The sequence below is a fragment of the Rhea pennata genome, chromosome 2 (assembly GCF_028389875.1).
Source record: "Rhea pennata isolate bPtePen1 chromosome 2, bPtePen1.pri, whole genome shotgun sequence".
NCBI classification, from domain to species: Eukaryota; Metazoa; Chordata; class Aves; order Rheiformes; family Rheidae; genus Rhea; species Rhea pennata.
The window spans coordinates 124710349-124729113 of NC_084664.1; the positions used below are offsets into that span (position 1 = coordinate 124710349).

Here is an 18765-nt window from a genome sequence, read left to right on the forward strand (position 1 = left end):
CCAAACTCTTAGGTGATATGGAGAATGGGGCCCTATCCCGGAAGAAGAAAGGTTGACCACTTTCAAGAGTAGGAGGACATGACCTCACATCTTCCATTTTCTAAGTACCTTAAGCTGTCTGGTAAGGAGGACGCACTAGTGGGGAGAATGGATGGACAACACCTTTCCCTCCTGTATCTCTGCCTGAGCTAATTTTATTCCCAAGCCAATGAAGAAACATAGACAGCAAGTAAGGGAAAGAGTTTATGTTTAATAAGCCTAAGTTTGTTTTGTGAACTCTCACTTTTACCCAAGGAAGGACTCCTCCTGACAGGGACTCCATAGGCCACTGGTTAAGCCCTGCATGTCCAGTTTTCCGCACTTTGCTATAGTAGAGAGGCCTCTGTATGGAGGAAGGAAAATGGCAAATCTGGGGAAGGCACCATGTAAAGTTGCTTTACTCCTGTGAACCTTGATTGTGCAACCTGGTGCATTTATTTCAAGGAAGGAAAGACCAGATGAGTTGGGAATTAAAAAATATCACAGCATATCTTAAATAAAAAATATATATTATTCACAATCTCCAGGAATAATTTATAACTACCAAAATGTAGTGTGCCATTTCATTATTCATTGCTTTAACCATGGATGGATTCTTAAAACTGAAAGTGAAACTGTTAACATATTTTAAAAATGCTTCTTGGGAAAACTAGATCATCTGGACTTCTCTGAAGCAGGTAAAGTAAAACACTTTTTATTTCAAGAAATATTGCTTCTAGACTTTCCTGAAGCCAGAATTGTTCTATAAAAGTATCACAGAAATATTATACAAGATTTAAAAACACAGTATCCTAGTAACTTGAAATCTATGTACAAATAGCATCATTCATGACCATAAATACGCTTGTTCTATCAATCAGCCCATGACACATACATCAGATAAACAGCTAGTTAATTTTAACATATTTACAGAGTCCATCAAAAAGACTGCTTCTTAAAATTATTAAAATCCTACTGAAAGAATCTCCTTTTTAAAAAGTTAAAATTAAAATACAAAGCAATGAATGTAAGTTTAACCCGCAGTGCTTGCAACAGCCAAAAAACACTCCCTACACATGTAACAGATAGGAAACATTCCTGTGAACTGGACATGATGGAATTACATCTGTTTGAGGTAATTCTTTTTTGTTGTTGTTGTGCTAATTACTTACAAATTAAAAAAGAAAACCAAGGGAAGATATCAAGTTTCTACTAGTACAGATTTTCAAAGTCATTTTTGTATTATACTTTATAAAATTTAATGTTTGGTAAAGTTTAAGAAAGAAATTTGAACAATACAACAACAAAAATTATCTAAACTACTATTTTTGTCCTCGTGTGCCTTTTTAAATCTAGAATAATGTAAATCTAATATGATTTTACCTTTCCCTTTAATGCCTGTTCAAAACAAAACAAAGCAAAACAAAAAGAATTTAAGTCTTAAAATGGTAATAATGCTTCCAAGATATTGTTCAGGCTAAAAAAAAAAAAAAAAAATCAAATGTGGTGATAAAAACATATATGTACTGATGTAAACCTTTCTACCAATATCAATAAAAAATTAAAAATTCATGGATTTTTAATACTGACAGTATCAATATATAGGGAAACAATCCAATTTAAACAAATCCTCCTGCAGTTAGCAATCATTAGCCATACCTGTCTGAGAATAAATTTAATTAAATCAAAGTAACAAAACATGCAATATTTTTGCTGAAATATTATTCAGATAATCTGTTTCCACAGTCCATGCTGATTACCTCTTTCCTGTCAATCTATTTAATGGTTTCACAATTACATTAGACATTGAGCAAACTAAGAACATGTAAAGTATTAGATTCATAAATGGTATGGCATACAGATTTTAAAAGTGCAACATCATTTCGCTCAAAAGCATGACATTAAGAAATTCCAGTGGTTAAAATAATTTATCAGAAATACATTATGCAGACAGATTGTGTGGACTGAAACATTCATTCATGGTGGGATCATTTGGGAACTGAGAAAATAACTTGAAAATCCTCTTCAAGGAAATAATTTTTAGCTTGCAGAGAATGTGCTACTGCATTAGAAAGTTAACACTGTTTCTTTTGTTAAAAACTGGAAATCTTGTTTCCCAGGTTGGAGAACTACTGTGAAAGCAGGTGTGTGTGAATACAATCAACACACACAATGATACTGAGCTGGGCTCAATTTAGCTGCAAAATGTATCTACAATAAACATGGAATGTCAGTTGTCATGATTATTTTTATTAGTTTGCTAATAAAAAATAAGGAGAACTTATTTAATGGTTTACAACTTAATCTAATCCAAGGAGAGCGGAGACGAGGCACTGCCTTCTACATTTGGGATTGCTGACGTCTCCCCTGCAAGACTCTGTTCCATTTTTTTCGAAACAGTTTCTGTTTCCTGGGTACTGATAGATGAATTCCTAAGGGATACATCGACAGCCTGATGAACAAGGGGTTCATCAGACCTCACAGGAAGATACAGCTGATCTTCGTACATATCTTCCATAGTGTCACTGTCCTGATGGGTGTCTTTCTGAAGAATGCTGATGGGTTGTAGAATGAAGCTATGCCTGGACTCCAACTCTACCAAACCGTTTCCACTGAAATCCATATCAAAACGGTCTGATTCTTTATCCTCCATCCATTTTTCAACTAGATGATGATTTCTCCAGTGTGCATCATTCAAACTACTTTTCTCAGGAATAGCATTGTTTAATTCAAGTTTCCTCTCTTGATGTAAAATCGATGTGCTCAAAGCTACGGCTGCAAAGTCCGTTGGCACAATAAGCGGCAACTCTTCTGCAGTCAGGCCGCTCGATTCCTCAGCTGAAGTCATTTCTGCCAAGGTAAATGGTGTAGAAGATGATCCCTCCATGTCCCCGTTGTTTTGAGCAGTGTTGGTCTTGTCTGTTTTGTTTTGCTCATAATAACTGTTCAGCAGTGCAAACATTCTAGCTACATCCTTCAAGTAATTAGTCCAGTCAGCCAGACTAAGTCTATAGTTGTATCTGTATTCATATACACTTTCATTCACACTGTACAAGTCTTCCAGTCCTTGCCAGTTGATGTCACCAGTGAAATTTGGCAGGTTAGCCTTCCCATCCATCCCATAACTGTCCTCTGTTAAAAGAAAGAATAAAGTCTAATGGTGAACACCAGCCTAAAAGTGCAAGTAAAGCTTCCATGCATCTTTCTTTTCCAATGTGCTGAAAAGCACTGCTACTCATAACATATATAGCTCAAATAGTAAAATATTTTCCATTTCCATCATTTTTCCATCCTTTGGCCTTAGGTGCATTCCCAACTCCTGCTACAAAGCTCCAGCTACATCCCTGGGCTGAGTGGCTGTAAACGAGCAGAATCTGGCCTAAAGGGACTTTGTGATGACATTCAGAGATAAACCTTTCTTCTGATATTTCAAGGCACAAAATTTACACTATTACACATTTGCGTTTCATGAACGCTCTGCCAAAATATGCGTTAGACAAACAACAGTTAAGTATTAAAGACAGGACTAATTCTGAGATCCATTAGTGACAAGAACCTCAACAAAGCCCATAGGAATTTAGTGTCTAGACAGCTTCAGAGACATGGTCTACAAACCAGCTAGTCACACTTTTCTGTCAGATGTACAAGAGGTAATTGTCTTTAATAAATAATAGTTAAAGGTATTTTTTGTTTACTTTGTAAACATTAATTTCTGTTTATAAGGAGCACGTGGAAGAAATAGCACTGTAATTTATAGAACTGCACCACTATCTAAAATATTGTTAAAATATACACAGATATAGTATCTCCTAAAGCTTATTTTTGTTAGTTCTTTTTTTAAAGTTTTCAAAGCAGATGGCTAACAGATTTATTGAATAATATGTCCAAATAAAGAACATAGATGTGATTCTGTAAATAGCAGTGGAGTTGGATTTTATATTGATCATACCCAGAAAAAAATAAAGACACGAAGGAAACCAATTTCCATTTGTAAAAGTGGCTACAGTGACCCAGATTGTTAAATGCGATGTAAAGTCCATTTTATATTGACAAGTAAAACTGATGGAGACCACTATTTCATTTAATTCATTGCACAGGCTGTGTTCAGTCCACAGATTTTACCCACAAAGTGGACTGTAAGGTAAAACTGATCTGGTAATGGAAAAGCATTTCAGGGGAAATGACAAACTGGTTTTCACTGACAATCTTGTAGGCAATATTTAGTAATTAATTCAGTGAAATGACTTATTCTTTCTCTGAGATTATACTGGCAGGTAAAACAGTACCAATCACCTTGGAAATTCAAGTGCCTATAGTCCAAGAACCTTATTTGAGTATAAATATTTATTTACATTGGATCCTTCATCTTGACAATGGATCCATCAATTTGTTTGTATTTTAACTTGCCCTTTCTCCTTGTTCAAGTAAAATAGAAGATATGACATCTTAGCTTATATTCTTTGTTTCATTACTAGCTTTGAATTTCATAGCGTAAAGAATTTGTCCCCCCCAAAAATTATCTTGGTCAGAAAAATCTTGAGATTTTCTTACAATGAGGGGCTTTATTCCACTCCCACAAGAGTCAGGAAAGGTTGGGCCACCTTCTGCATGTGGAAACACCTGAGTGTTTCATATTAATTGATATTCCTTCACTTAAGGCAACAACTGTAAATACTTTAAAATGTACAACTGTAAATATTTTGCTTTTTAAAAACAAGTTCCAAACATATCTATTTTCCTTAGAAGTATGGTTTTGTATCTTAGAGTGGCTTGGCAAATGCTTGGTAAACTCCCTGTTACAGGCAATCACACCTGCATTTCGGATCTAGGAGGACAGATACAAAACAAAGTCTTGCTATTTTTCTTTTCTGAAGAAGACATCAGAAATGAAAATCAGGTAATGGCAACATGACAGCCATCTTCGTAAGTCAAATTATGCATAAATTTTTTCCTGAGAAAAAACCATCCAATATAACAGAGGAACAGAAGTAAGAAATAAATCATGCTATCTGAAGATGTACTTTTGAGGAAACTGGTCACCAAACCTGCTCAGATTAGTAAGGCTATAAATGCTACAATATTTAAATTTTGCTCTGTTGTTACTTTTATTCATAGCTTCATAAATTTTGTCACTGCCAAGTCGGAGCCTTATACAAAACAAACTGCTAAGAACAATTAGTGACCAAAAATCTCCAGTATATACAAATTTATCAAGTAGGGCTTTCTGCTAGCCTCAACAGCAGAGGGACAGGGCTGTGTTGCAGGGAAGTGAGACTTGCAAAGTTCACTGCATTTCTAACCAAAGCCTGAAGTGGAGCTACGCAGCTCTGCGTGCTGGATCTTCTTTCCACTCTAGTGGGCACACTGTGTTTCTGCAGTCCCACTTTGACCATTGATGACTAGGAAATTTCGCAGTTGGGAAGGCATTTGAAATTAGTCTGTGATCTTCATGTCAAGCAGAAAAAAATCATTTGTTTAAACACAAGGAATGCAGATAATTCGTGTGCATGTAAACAGATAGGAGAGCAGCGTCCTAAAGCACTTGAGCTGACTGTAGTTTGTCTGAGCAGGTCACTCCACAGCTTTACTTACAGTAAGTGTGAAAAGTTTCACACTGAAATCAAAGTATAGAGAGGTAAGGGGAGAGTAAAGACAAAGTTTTCCCTTGTAAGAAATCTCATTATAAAAATATGGAATAAGAAAGTGCAGATGAGTTGCATACGCATAACTGCACGGCAGTGGTTTCCCCTATCAGTATTTTGGCAAACAGTCAGCTACATCATAGACCTGAGAGAGAAAAATTGTTAACTATTCACAATAAGACATTTTTAGATTTTTTTTTTTAAACCAAGCATTAATTCAACTTCATTCTCCAGCTATTGTACCCCGGAATCCCATGATGCCACCTGTGTTGTCTCAAAGCTAACAAGGGATTTGGATATATCACTACTGAGACTGAAGACAAGATGGTACAATCAGCTCCATGGTGGCTTTGAAAAATCCTAGCCATGCAGGAGAGGAGAGAGATGTGTAACTCACACACCATGTTGTCACTATGCTTACAGTCATGGGCTGTGTCCATCAGAGAACATGCGTGTCACACGTTCTGCCTCGCTTAAGGTTTCTTCCTGTGTATGAAACAAACAGCCCTGTGCTGACTGTTTCCATACGGGCCTGTTGTCCCAATATTGTACTTGCAGTGGCTTTAGTACTGTACTAACTCAGGAAACTTTACTGCAAATGGGTCTGAGCTGAGGTACTAAGCAATCTGAAGGAAGCCTAAGGATTATTTCAGATGACTCTAGCAGCACAGGGTTTTTCCCCTTCTTGTTCCATTGGCTTCTGTGCAGATTTCAAGAAATGGATCCTTTAAGAGAGCCTTTTAATGATCGCTAAGAAATGATTCTTGTTTGCTTTTTAGTTTTTGGTTTTAGAAAAGAAAATTCACCAAGATGCAGCTCGAATCAGAATGTTACATCCAGGCACCTATGCACATTGAGAAGCTGGCGTGTGGAATGGAACAGCACACAGCAATATCACTTGAGTTATAATATACCTGTTACTTATTTCAGTAGAATATTCTTTATTGATGGCATCAAAGATTAAAATGTTTTAATTACTGAACAGGGTAACGGTATAATTTAAAGATGTGTGTGCTCTATTATTTCATGCAATTCAAAAACTCCATTTCTGTTAGATGTGTAGTTAAAATTAGGAATGATTACAAGGAAATCTTCTAATGCATGACTTAAAATAGTAATAAGAATATAATAAGAATTATATTCTGTCATTGCAGCAACCAGTTTTTACCAGGCTGTAGCAAACAGTGCAAACACCTGGGATATTACAAAAAAATCCAGCTTATCATATGAAACACCAGAATACATTATATTAATGGTTCCCTGGCTGCTGTGAGTTAGCAATAAGGTTCTTTTCAGATATCCCTGTAAAAAGAAAAGTTTTATACAGATCTGTTTACTCTCTAGGTCCAATTTCTGACTCAGGCAAATGATGTATTTCAGGAGATTCTTCACCAAAGGGTATGGAGATGAAAATGTATAAAACTGTATATAGAGTGAGAGGATACCAAGCTTAAATATGACACTTGAGAGACCTCCAAATTGTTTGCTATCCCTTCATACAAGTACTGTTAAGACCTCAGTTTATTCACTCTCTTCAGGCTTTTGCTTTATGTTTGACAGGTTCCTCTATCAGCAGCAGTAACTGGGGTTAGCATGATAAACATAGGCATAAGGCAAATATACTTACAAACAGCAGTCTTTTATGTATACCCAGGTTCAAGCACTAGAAACTAAAAATAATCTCACCAATTGCTCTTCCCCAGATCAAATATTAGGGGCTTTTAAAAAAATGTTGGGGTACAGTTTTCTGTGTGTGTCAGCTGGTCTGAAAGTATCGTCCCTGCTACCCAGAGAAGCCTTGTGTTTCTGCCACACTCACAGTGAATTGTCTCCTGCTGGCTTCTGAGCACATGCTGCTCAAAATAAGCCCTGCTTTTGCTTAAAGTAGCATCTGCCAGCATTTTCTAAAGCCAGTGAGAAGACTTTAATTTACCTCTGTAGTTTGATCAGGCTCTTTGGATAATATACCTCAGAAAGTTTTACATTTCTTTTACTTTTAAAAAGTAGCTGTACAGTCTTCCTAAATAAAAAAACAGGAAAAACAAAACAAAACAAAACAAAACAAACCCAACAGCAGGAAAACACCCCAAAAGAAATGATTCTTGTTGTGTCATTTTCCCCAGGTAAACGTCTGAGAAATACAGGCATGGAATACGAGCTGTATGAAGTCTTGCTGTGACAATGAGCTAAGTTAAATGCAGAATGGCGGAGCTAAAAAAACAATGGCCGAGTTCAGTGTAGAGTAGTTAGAAAATGCATGCATCAAAAGCTATGCTGTGTGCAACACGGCAGGATATAGACATTAGTGGAAATGGACTGGAATCATGCAATTATTTGGAAAGAAGCTGCTGAGGAGAATAAAAAAGTGTGGATACCTGTGTGGATCATAGCTTCCTCCATCTTTATTTCCTGATATAGGAAAATACAAGAGTAACTTTTGTTAGTGTTTAGAACTTGTAAAACCATTCACAATGTAGTTTTCCATGCACAGCATCTAATTCCTAAAAAGAAATGTACCGTGTTAAATAAAGACAGAGCTGCAGTCCAACAAAGATTTCCTGGAAGTTTTATACAAAAGAACTGAAAAACCACAGTTTTTCAAAATAATAAAACCCCCAAACAATTAGATATAGTAAACAAGATTAATCTTTGTAGCCAAAGAAAGAAACACAGAGGTGTAATAATATAAAATATGTAGAACGAAGTATTCCTGTAAAAATCATGTTGTTCGATCAATAGGAATGAAGCGCAGCAAATCCCAGGTTTATAAAGTATAAATATGCCCTATTTCTATATTCTGAGATTCTTGTAAGAAATATTGCTTTCCTCAGAAAGCGAAAGGACTAGTGATGATTAGCAGTCTGCAATGTTAAGCCTCAGCTGTAGCGCAGAGCTTCGGGTTGTTCACATAGACAGACAGCAATCAGAATAAACACAAGATTCAATACTGCAACTGCTACTGGGAAGCAAAGACTAAAATAGAACAAACCCTGTAAGAGAGAAAAGAATTATGACTATGAATTTCTGTCAAATGTTGTTCTTTATTATCAATATCTGTCTAGAATAACCTGTGCAAACTTGCAAAGAAGCCTTCTGGTCATGCAGTTATTTAGGATTATGTATATGGATCATTCCAAATTACTAAGAGCAACGCTTAAAAGAGTGAGACTTCATGGATCCAATTAGTATTTAAGGAGATGAAAATAACCCAGTGAAATGGAAATAAACACTGTCTTCTATTTTTCTTGTACCTGTTTCAAGTCCCTTCGGCCTTGGATTGCACTGCTTGTAACCTTGACAACTTCGCAGTTCCATTAGCTGTATGTGTAATTGATTCAAAATCCCTCTTTCCACTGTATGTACTGTATTTGTCAGCTGAGAAAGAGAAATGGAAGGAAAAAAAACACTTGTTAACAAAAAAAAAAAAAAAAAATCCTAAAAAACTAGAGGAGTTTAGCTGGTAAGAGGGAAAGGGATTTACCTGGTAAGGATCAGTGTTCATATCAAAATACTCCAAGAAGCCGGTCGCAAATTCACAAAAGAGAAAATTGTGGGTGTCATTAACTGTTCGCAAACACCAGTAGGTGTTGTTATTTGAGCTTGTGCAAGCACAAAAAGAGCCCACTGCAATTAAAGAAAAAAGTTATTAGTTTCAGGTAAAAAATAATATGCTTTTTTCTTCTACTAGCGAAACATCTGTAGATCTTTATGTACTTGAATTCTACATCAATTTTCTCTAATAATGACCAGTTAGATTCTCATGAAAAACACCAAACAAACCCTGGCAGCTTGAATGCAGGGAAGAGGGAAGAAGCAGGATAGGAAGGAAGACCAGCGATAGCTACAGTGGGTAATACTAAGCTGCCTTTTGAAAAACTGCCCCTTACTGGGTTGAGATTTCCTTAAGGTAACCACCTAGACTTTATTTTGAACTGCAATCCTTTAATTTATTCACTAGGCGAAGGAAATTGGATTACTCAGACAAACCTTTGTAGCACAATCCTAGGCAGTGTAGCTGAATTCCCCACTGTTTTCACTTTTCAATCTGAGGAAACCTAGGACAGGATCCCACCCCAGACTGTAGACACCTATATTCAGGTGTCACATGTGAGGTAAACGTCTAAGCCCTCATTAGAGGAAATGAAGATCTAGTCAACACAGTTAGTGGAGTAGGGAGAGCTATTCACCTGACAAAATGCATATATGTATTTTAGGGTAATGCTTATCATCTGGTCAAAAACATATTTTATTCAGTCTTCACAGATTATTTTGTGCAAAAATAAGATTTTGAAATATGTAAGCAAACTAGTCTCTTTTAATTTCTTCTCAGTAGAGGTGCTAGCAGAATACTGTGGTAATTTCCATGTGGACTTAACAATCTTTACATTAAAAATGAGCCTGATTTCTAAAAGACTGTGTTGTGTGGTGTCCCTGGTGCATTATAAGTTACAGAAGAGATCATAGGAGAAGATGTCAGAGCTCTGCGGTGGAACTGAAAAGAAGGAGATTCCTTCTGAGTTCAGCATCAGGACAGTGTAAGAACTTTACAGCAAAATAAGATGGAAGCTCCTGTAAATCATACCCTGAGACTACTGCTTGATGACTGAAGAATTTGGCCACAATGAGACAACAAGTGAAAGAAACCTTAACAGTACTGAGTAACTTCCAAGTGACTGGAACTGAGCCATCTGGACTCAAGGCTACTTCATCTTTAAAGTGTCTTTTTATTTGAGATCATATTGTGGGTACTATAAAGTTATCCAGTCACTGAGGTGAAGGAGGTTAGATGCCTCTCAAAATTTACTCACAGTTAAAGTGACTGTAGGTCATTTTATCACCAGCTTTGACATTATTGATGGCAATTGCAGTGGTACCACTAGTTAAGCATCTGAGATGTCAATCCGAAAATAGAAATAAGATGTTATCTGCAATAACTTGCCTTTGACACATACAAGAAACATTTCATTATGTGGTAGTAAGGCAATGAAGCTTTGCAATAAATCTGCTGGACTGAGATGTACAAGACTGGGTAATAACGTATTCGTAGAATCTTTTATGGCTCTTTTAACACCAAAGATTTAACGAGACATTCATAGGGTTATTACGTGAGGGCTCAACAATGTTGCTATTGTTGAAAAAAAGTAAACTAACTGTTGCTTAGTCGACAGAATAACAGGAGATGATTGGTACTTTAGAACACAAATACCAGAAGATTTGATTTTTAATAGGCCATGTGTCAAGAGCAGTTCTCCAAACTTTTCTCAACGTAATATTTTTAAGATTGTTTGCAATCTTTGTAAATTATTTTAAAACAAAGTGCTAACAAAATTTTACTTTAGAAGAATGTTTCTTTAATTCCAATAATTATTAATTAATTATTGGAATTAAATTATTGGTGCCTTAGATTTTTAGTTAATTAGCCCAGTGACTTTCTGTAATAGTCTTAATAGTCTTTGAATAAACCTCATAAAACTAGTATAGGCCCACTAGTATTGGGCCCTTTTTAGTATCCATGTAATCTAAATCAACAATACATTAGCTCCTCTTTCAGTTATGGACCGTGTCAGATGGACATTTTTTACTCAATTTCTGTTGATGGACCGTTGTCAGAATGCATAATAATAAGAGATTACTTTTCATAGTTGTTTGTGACTCCACAGTTAACTAAGTAAGCTGCTATGTGCCTGATTTTTGTTTTTAAGATAGCAACTAAACTGCTCTAGGAACATTTTAAAATGTAAAAAAGCATATTAGCAGAAATGATAGGACAAGAACAGATTATCACTGGCAGACAACATCTTTCTCCAAATAGATACTTGCTCCTAGTTATTTTTCTGCTTCTACACTGCAAAAAAGGATCAAATATCAACATGTTAGATTAATCATCATTGAATCTTGAATTTTTTGCAGGTAAAGTTTTCAACAACTTTTCCTTGTTTACCAACAAAGTTTCAGGATGATGGGAAAGGCATTGTTAATGCTGAATACCTATAAATGTTGAAGCATGACCCAGAAAGGATGATTAGCTCTACACTTGAAGTTTAAAGTTTCTTAAAATATTTTCTAATTATAACATTTTATCCTTATGCACTAGGTGTGCATTCCACAGTTGTGCTATTGCATACTTTCAAAAATGGGAATAATGGGGAGAATTCATAAAGAATAGTATCTGTTTTCTCTTCATAACAAGCAAATTTATCTATGACACATTTACAAATCAAAATGCCAAAATTAAAGTACATCTTTTATGTGCCCAAGTTTGTGAGCCCTTGCAGTATTAGTCAAGTCACAAAAAGGATTAGCGACAAAATCTTTGGTCATAAATCTCTCATCTATAAACATAACATACTGCAAGAGGAAACAGAAAAATGATTTAATTTAGAGAGACACTTTAGCTCTTGAATATCAAATTTTACAATTTGATTTGAGTGAAAAAACGTTAATCTGATGAAGCATTTCTCATAGAACAAAAATGGATTTGCAAAAATTTTTTAAAATGTTTGTGGAAGATTCAAAGTTCAAATAAACTTCTCTGCAATATCACCTGCATGACCTTTGAGCTATAATGCTTATGGAATTAGTCAAAATATTTACAAAACTAATTCCTTAGAGCAAACATGTAGAATTACTATTTCAAGACTTTATTTTTTATTCCTGTTCTACTGTCATGAGACCTATGTTACATCTGCAGCCTGGACAAAGTTATCAAAATTTCACTTAATTTTGCAGCGCTCCAACAATTTACATTTAAGGAGTATCTGTCCCTGTTATTTGTCCTAGATGACTATTCATTGAAAGCCTTCAACCTGCAAAGAACCAGCAGTTCTGCAGTTAACGTTAAAATGTCAAAAGAATTTGATTTAACATAATGCAAATGAAGTAAAAGGTTTTGTTTAGTCTTTTTAGAGAACAGTCCTTTGTTCTACAACCAGGCTTAGAACTTTTCAGACAGGTGTATACGATGTGTAACAGTGATAGAAGTCCTGTAGATAATTATATAAATATTATCTTAGAGCAAAATGACAAGATCAATTATTTTATTTGAGGGCATGTTGACCAAAGGAGAATGGATGTGGGGTATAGGAATCATCTAATTCTAGCATACCAATTCTAACTCATCACAGATACTTAGTTCTGCTGACCCATGCACTGGTCAGAATTTGACTAGTTTCATTATAAAGGCATATATAAAATAGCATGTACACAGATGGAGAACGAATTAATATACTGGGTTTCCCTTCCTTACCCTCCCTGCCTCGCGAGGCTGGAAACCCCATTAGAATTCTTGTGAAATATTCATCCATCTTGATCTCCAAGAGATGACACAAATCTCAATAGTAGGTTATGACAGTTTAATTTTTATTAGACAAAACCTCTCATTTGTTTCTGCAGCATTTAGCACAGAGCATTCTGTGATAATTTCGCATAAATAAGTAACACAACAATTACGAGCACATACAAGTGCAATTCTTCCTTAATACCGAATTAAGAAAGCAGCACTGTTAAGTGCCAATTTTTCAAAATAATGTTCCAACGGATTTCATGAAGAGGGAACTATATTACACAGCAAATATGAACCTAATTCATATTAGCACGTAGAAGTAAGACAGGAGACTTACAGTTCCAGAATGGGGCTGTTTGCCAGTGGTTGTTATCATGGGTAAAACATGTCAGTCCGGGAAGACTACATTCATCTCCTTTCTTCTGGCGCCTTTTCCCTTTTCGTTCCTTCTTCCTCCTACGATTCTCTTTGAACAGCTGCAGTTTGCCATCTACTTCCTGGGCTGCTTCTCTGTTCAGAGAGAAAGGAAGGCATAACCGCCAAGGAGAGGTTCCTATCCAGCTAACGACAGCAATTAGCAACTAAGTTTTCTAAAGGTTTTCTGGTGGGAACTAAGTCCTTCAGAAGGCTACCTCTATTAGCTCATCTTCTACCCCTTCACTTCTGACAGTGTGCTCTCTTCAGTAAATTTGAAAAATGATGCACTGATGCATTCAGCTTTTTTTAACCATTGCTAAGTCAAGTTGCTTCTGAAATGATTAATTCCTTCCATTTCAATAAATAGTTTTAAAAATATTGTTCATAAACTTTCACATAGCTATTCAAAACTACTGATGGTTTCTCGTAACAGTTTGGCATATATGACCTTTCCCTCATCTCCTCCCTCCCTCCACTACAAAAAAAATCTTACATTTCTACAGTCACAAAAAAAAAGCTGAGAGACTGAGAGGTGGATAACATTCTTACTTGAATGGATGAAGATGGCTCTTGAGTTTCTCTTGGGCCTTTACCCCTTTTTCTTTGTTATAAAAGCTATAGGCAAAATTATTAAGAAGGTTGAGTGTTATCAAGCCATGAAACAATATATTTTCAACACAAAAACAAAACAAATATATATATTTCTTGATTTTTTTTGAACTATATAGAATAATTACCAAATAGCAATAGGGGAAGGTTAAATATATTAGCAGAATACAAACATATTATCTCGAAATCTTAAAATTCATACACGCATCTTCATTTGATTTGTAATAGCTTCCACTCTTCAAATGGATCTAATTAAAATGTGGATCCAGCTCTCCTTTCATTTTCAGCACCCTTGAATTAGGATACACACCCTGACACTTGAATGTCTTTGAATGGCTAACTTCGATTTCTTCTTAAGTCAACAGAATCAAGAGTTTCTCTAGATAGGAATTCAGAGTAGAAACATTTAGATTCAGTATTTTTCCTTCCCCTGACTGGGGACAACACCTGAATAGGCCAGCCTCAGCCATGAGTACCCTCTAAGCCTACAGCAGTAGTAAATACAGAAGAGCTAATATTCTTTTTTTTCCATCTCAGAAAACCTGGAAAATGTATAAGCCGAATGAACTTGTAGTACTTGTATTGCTGAAGGTCATGTCTTACCTCTGTTTACTACAGTCACACTCATCTGGTTTTCTTCTTTTCAGATGTCCTCTAACTTCCCTCAAATTCTTAATTTTATCTTGCAGAGCTTCGATCTACAGTGAATAGTTCTGAGTCAGAATTATTCTTTGAAAAGGTAGCAGTGCAGAGACTTCACTTGGAACAGATTTTAAAATGCCTCTTACCTCCTTATCAATGTACGCCTTGTGGTCCTTCCAGGCTCTGGCTGATTGGTACAGTTCCCTCTCACAGTGAATAGTGTCATTTGGAAGAATAAAACATCTGTAGATACAAATTTAACAAATAGAAAAGAGAAGATCAACGGCTTCTCAGTTGCCTTCCATTTTTGTTTATTCAAATACTCCTCATTATTTCTTCATCAAACTTTGTTAAGAAATGAATAGACTCTACAACATCTCCTGTTGATTTGATATTATTCATAATTGCTTCAATCTTTTTTTTCACCAAAATAAAAAATCTGACATCTACAGCAGGTGCTGTCTGCCTGCCAAGCAAAAATGCAATGACAATACTATGTCAGAGGTTTTTAATCCAATCAGAAATAAAACTGAAATAAAAATCTGCTCAGAATTCAAAGCCTCTCGTTAACCAAAATTGCCATTGCTCATTTAACCACCAACTGCTGAGAAATATGTTCTTGCCACATGAATGTGACTCATCTTTCATGCACACAAAACAGTTAAGAATGAAACACAAAGTCAAAGATCAATAAAAGATCAATATAAAATCAACACATCAATAAAGATTAAAGTTAGGGAAAAGATTTCAAATAAGAGGTGAAAAAAAAAGAGAGCACTCAAATAATGAAGTGGTTGCAATCACAAAAAAATCACAACAGTTTTCAGAAAAACAGCTCTAGTAAAAGTAAAAAAAAAACATTTGGAAGGTTAATGAGCTCAACTGAGATAGAAAGTCTAGCAGATTACTGGCTTTTCAAAGGCTCCATATGGATATATATAATTTACTTAATTATGGATAATTCCAATTTTATAGACACATCCTTTCCCCTCGTTCCCCAGCCCTGCTTCCTATAATTTTTGAGAAGAATAATATATAAGGAAGACTCAGGAGTTTATCTCCTCCCATCTTCTCCCATTATATTTAATTCTCAGTCACAGGACAGGAATTTTGAAGGCAACAGTAAAAGACAAAATTACTTATTGAGAAATAATCACTTTTTCAGAAAGCCATTTAGGACTTTCTTAACTCCACACTTGGAAGTGATCAATGTCAATAATTTTTACTTATTCAAAATTAACATTTATGTTTTCCTTGATGTTTTTGAAAAGAATGAGAAATTTTATTTCTATCTTAAACAAGATAACAAGTTAAAATATAAGATTTGTATTGACTGTTTCCAGAGACTTTTCAGATCAATCATACCACTTTTCTAAAACTCAAAATATTTTGAGATTTTTACCTTTTCATTCATATTTAAGGTAGAGAGAAAAGTTGAAATCTCAGCATCTTTCAGGCTGGAAAAATGATCATTACTCTCTTCAGCAATAAACAGGTCTAATGTTTCTTAGCTAACATTAGCGTCTGCAAACAACTAAATTTCAAGAAAGATGAAGTAGCTGATCTGTTGTGTCCTCATTTAGAATGGGCTTAATTTCTCCTAATTTCAGTCAGCTAAAATTTAGGCCTCTACGCTAAGCTAATAGCATAGGCATTATACTGAAGAGCAGGAGTGTCAACCTCAAAGGGTGATTAATCCACCATAAGACACATATTTAGATATGGAAGATGATTTTCCCTCTGGAGATGCCTACTCCTCCTCAGAGATAAAACATAAACTAGATTCCTCTCTTTCAGATATAGGCACTTAAGTAAAATGATTCTACTTAATAACAAGTACTACTCAACTGTATCTAAAATCATCTGTGGCAAAAGAATTATATTCTTATATACTGAAAATATAAAATCTGAAAAAAGTAAAGAGATAGAATATAACTAGAAAACAAAAAGATTAAGAAAAAATAGAAAAAGTAGTTGTACTTGTGTGTCACTCTGACAGAGTTAGGTTGACCTATAGCATCAGTGCCATCAGCAATCATTGAGTCACCAGGAGCACCATCAATTTCCTCTGTTTCTTCCTCATTTTCAGCATTGTGACGCTTGGTGACACTTTTAGTCTTTAATGTCTGCAGTTCTTCCTCTTCCAGATTTATGTCATATATTTCACCTTCAAATTCCACAGATAAGGACCGGGTTTGGCGAGTGTGAACAAATCGTGGTTTGTATTCTAACAAAGAAAATAAATATTCATGGTTGTATATACATATCCACATGACTCATGCCATGAACACATAGCATATCATAAAGAGCAAGGACACTGTTCAGTAAAATGCAGCTTATTTTTACCTGGCTCTGCAAAGATTGATTTAATGATTTTTTTGATAAGTCAGTGTCACACCACAAGTTATCCACCTGTAAATTGGCATATGACTTCTTATGCTTTAGAACAGTAATGATTTTTCAAAGGGATGATAATACCTTTTCTTCTTTAAAGCCAGGCACTAAAAAAGGCAAGAGTCCATCGTATTAGTGTATATACATATGTATAGACACTGAAACAACCAGACATCCTCTGAATCTATATATCTAAGCGATAGCTCTCCAAAAACCTGCTGCATTGTAGAACTAGAAAGAGGTGAGTCGTCTGATCACTTTTACCTATGTGACCGACCGATAAGCCCCCACAACAGGAGGTGGCTCCGAGGATGGTCACGGGCAAAGAGCCCCTGAAGCTCAGGGATAATGCAGGGTGTTTGAGCAACCACAGCTGTTGCCCAGAAAGCTGACTTTAGCTCGGCACAAAAGGGATCGGAGGGTGGCCTGTGTTTTAGATAAACGCTCTGTCCATTAAATGGATCAACTGACTACACCTCAGTTGAGTTGATCAGCTTGTGTAAATGTTTCTCCTTGAATTCATCAAAAGAGTGTCCATGTGTCCCTGAGTTAGCCAGATCAGCATGAGGGGGAAGCGCATACATTAACTGAACAGTTAACAAAATAATTTCAAAGAGAGCAACAGGCTTGAGCTGGCCTCAACTCATGTATTGCTTCCTGGTGACTGGGGATGTGCAGCATCATGACGGTGAGCATATTATAGAGACAGGTAACAGGAATCACACTGATATTGTGGATGAAATGTATACTGCAATTGCTATATTTTGCTAAATGTAACCTACATTTGTACTGTGATTTCAGTATATTGCTGTATTGCTCTGCTAACTCAAAAATCCTGTATAACATCAAATATCTTCAAAGAAGTAAATTTTAATATTAAACAACACACCCTCCATGTGTCAAATATCTAGAAGAACCTTTTCAGACAGTATGGGACTCTGACAACCTGTGAAAAGCTCTGAATTTAGTAGGCTCTTTTAGTTATTGTTTTGGAGTTTTGCAAGTACAGCTGAATATGACTGAAATTAGCTAACAGAATTAACTCTTTGAGGGTTTCTTTTGCTATGTATAAGAATACCTGTTTGGGCTCAGCCTGGAAGAGCTTACACATTCTACCTCTTCTGCCAAATGTACTTGCCTCAAATCAAGCTGATAAAACTGACAGTCAACACCACACCAAAGTTCATTTTGCCCTGACATAAAAAAAAATACGCAAAAGCCCTCGAATACACAAATCAGCTTGTAAAAAGCTATTACAGGGCATTAGTGTCCATTAGCTGTGTCTATGGCAAGTGTATCTTTGTAGCCTAACAACTAAGAATAGGTATTGCGGCAGAATAAAATGAGAGCTCTAAGCAGGTACTGCCTTTGACAGATAGTGCAGAGTCTATCGCAGTTCTTCTATTAGCTCCTTTGAGAGACTCATACTGAACCTTTGCCGCAAGAATCATTTAGCAGAGCAGAGAGTGAGTCTTATTTAATGTTTAATTCAAACCACCCTATCCTTCTAAACTGTTTCAGCAGACGACTGCTGTCAGTTGGAAAAAAGGCATACCAGTCAGTCACTGAATATATTCACCTTTCTGAAGAGAAACTACAGCTTCAAAGCATCTTTCTGATTTATAATCTTTAATAAAACAATGCAGAAAGATTCATAGGATCAGATAGGACAAATTCTGGCATGGTTATGGTCTGTTATGATAGTACTAACTAATCAAGTGGCTGAAAGAGTTTGGAATATTTTAGAATCTTATCTTAGTG

The 18765-nt window shown here is 35.8% G+C and overlaps 1 protein-coding gene across 8 annotated transcripts in view; it reads right to left on the reverse strand.

Annotated features, from left to right (window-relative positions):
* Positions 1-717: 717 nt before the first annotated feature.
* The window catches only part of SULF1 (sulfatase 1), a 125271-nt gene continuing 107223 nt past the window's right edge, over positions 718-18765 (reverse strand). For 4 of the 8 annotated variants that reach the window (XM_062570296.1, XM_062570293.1, XM_062570295.1 and 1 more), the window contains 8 exons: positions 16591-16837; positions 14757-14853; positions 14572-14666; positions 13909-13974; positions 13280-13452; positions 9142-9284; positions 8912-9035; positions 7829-8069 (listed from right to left, as the gene is read on the reverse strand). In XM_062570296.1, the coding sequence (XP_062426280.1) occupies positions 7963-8069; positions 8912-9035; positions 9142-9284; positions 13280-13452; positions 13909-13974; positions 14572-14666; positions 14757-14853; positions 16591-16837 (1052 nt within the window). In that variant the 3' untranslated portion in view covers positions 7829-7962. Of the gene's footprint in view, positions 3151-7828; positions 8070-8104; positions 8162-8911; positions 9036-9141; positions 9285-13279; positions 13453-13908; positions 13975-14571; positions 14667-14756; positions 14854-16590; positions 16838-18765 lie in introns of those variants that run through there. The other 4 variants (XM_062570298.1, XM_062570301.1, XM_062570300.1 and 1 more) reach the window with 4 other exon arrangements.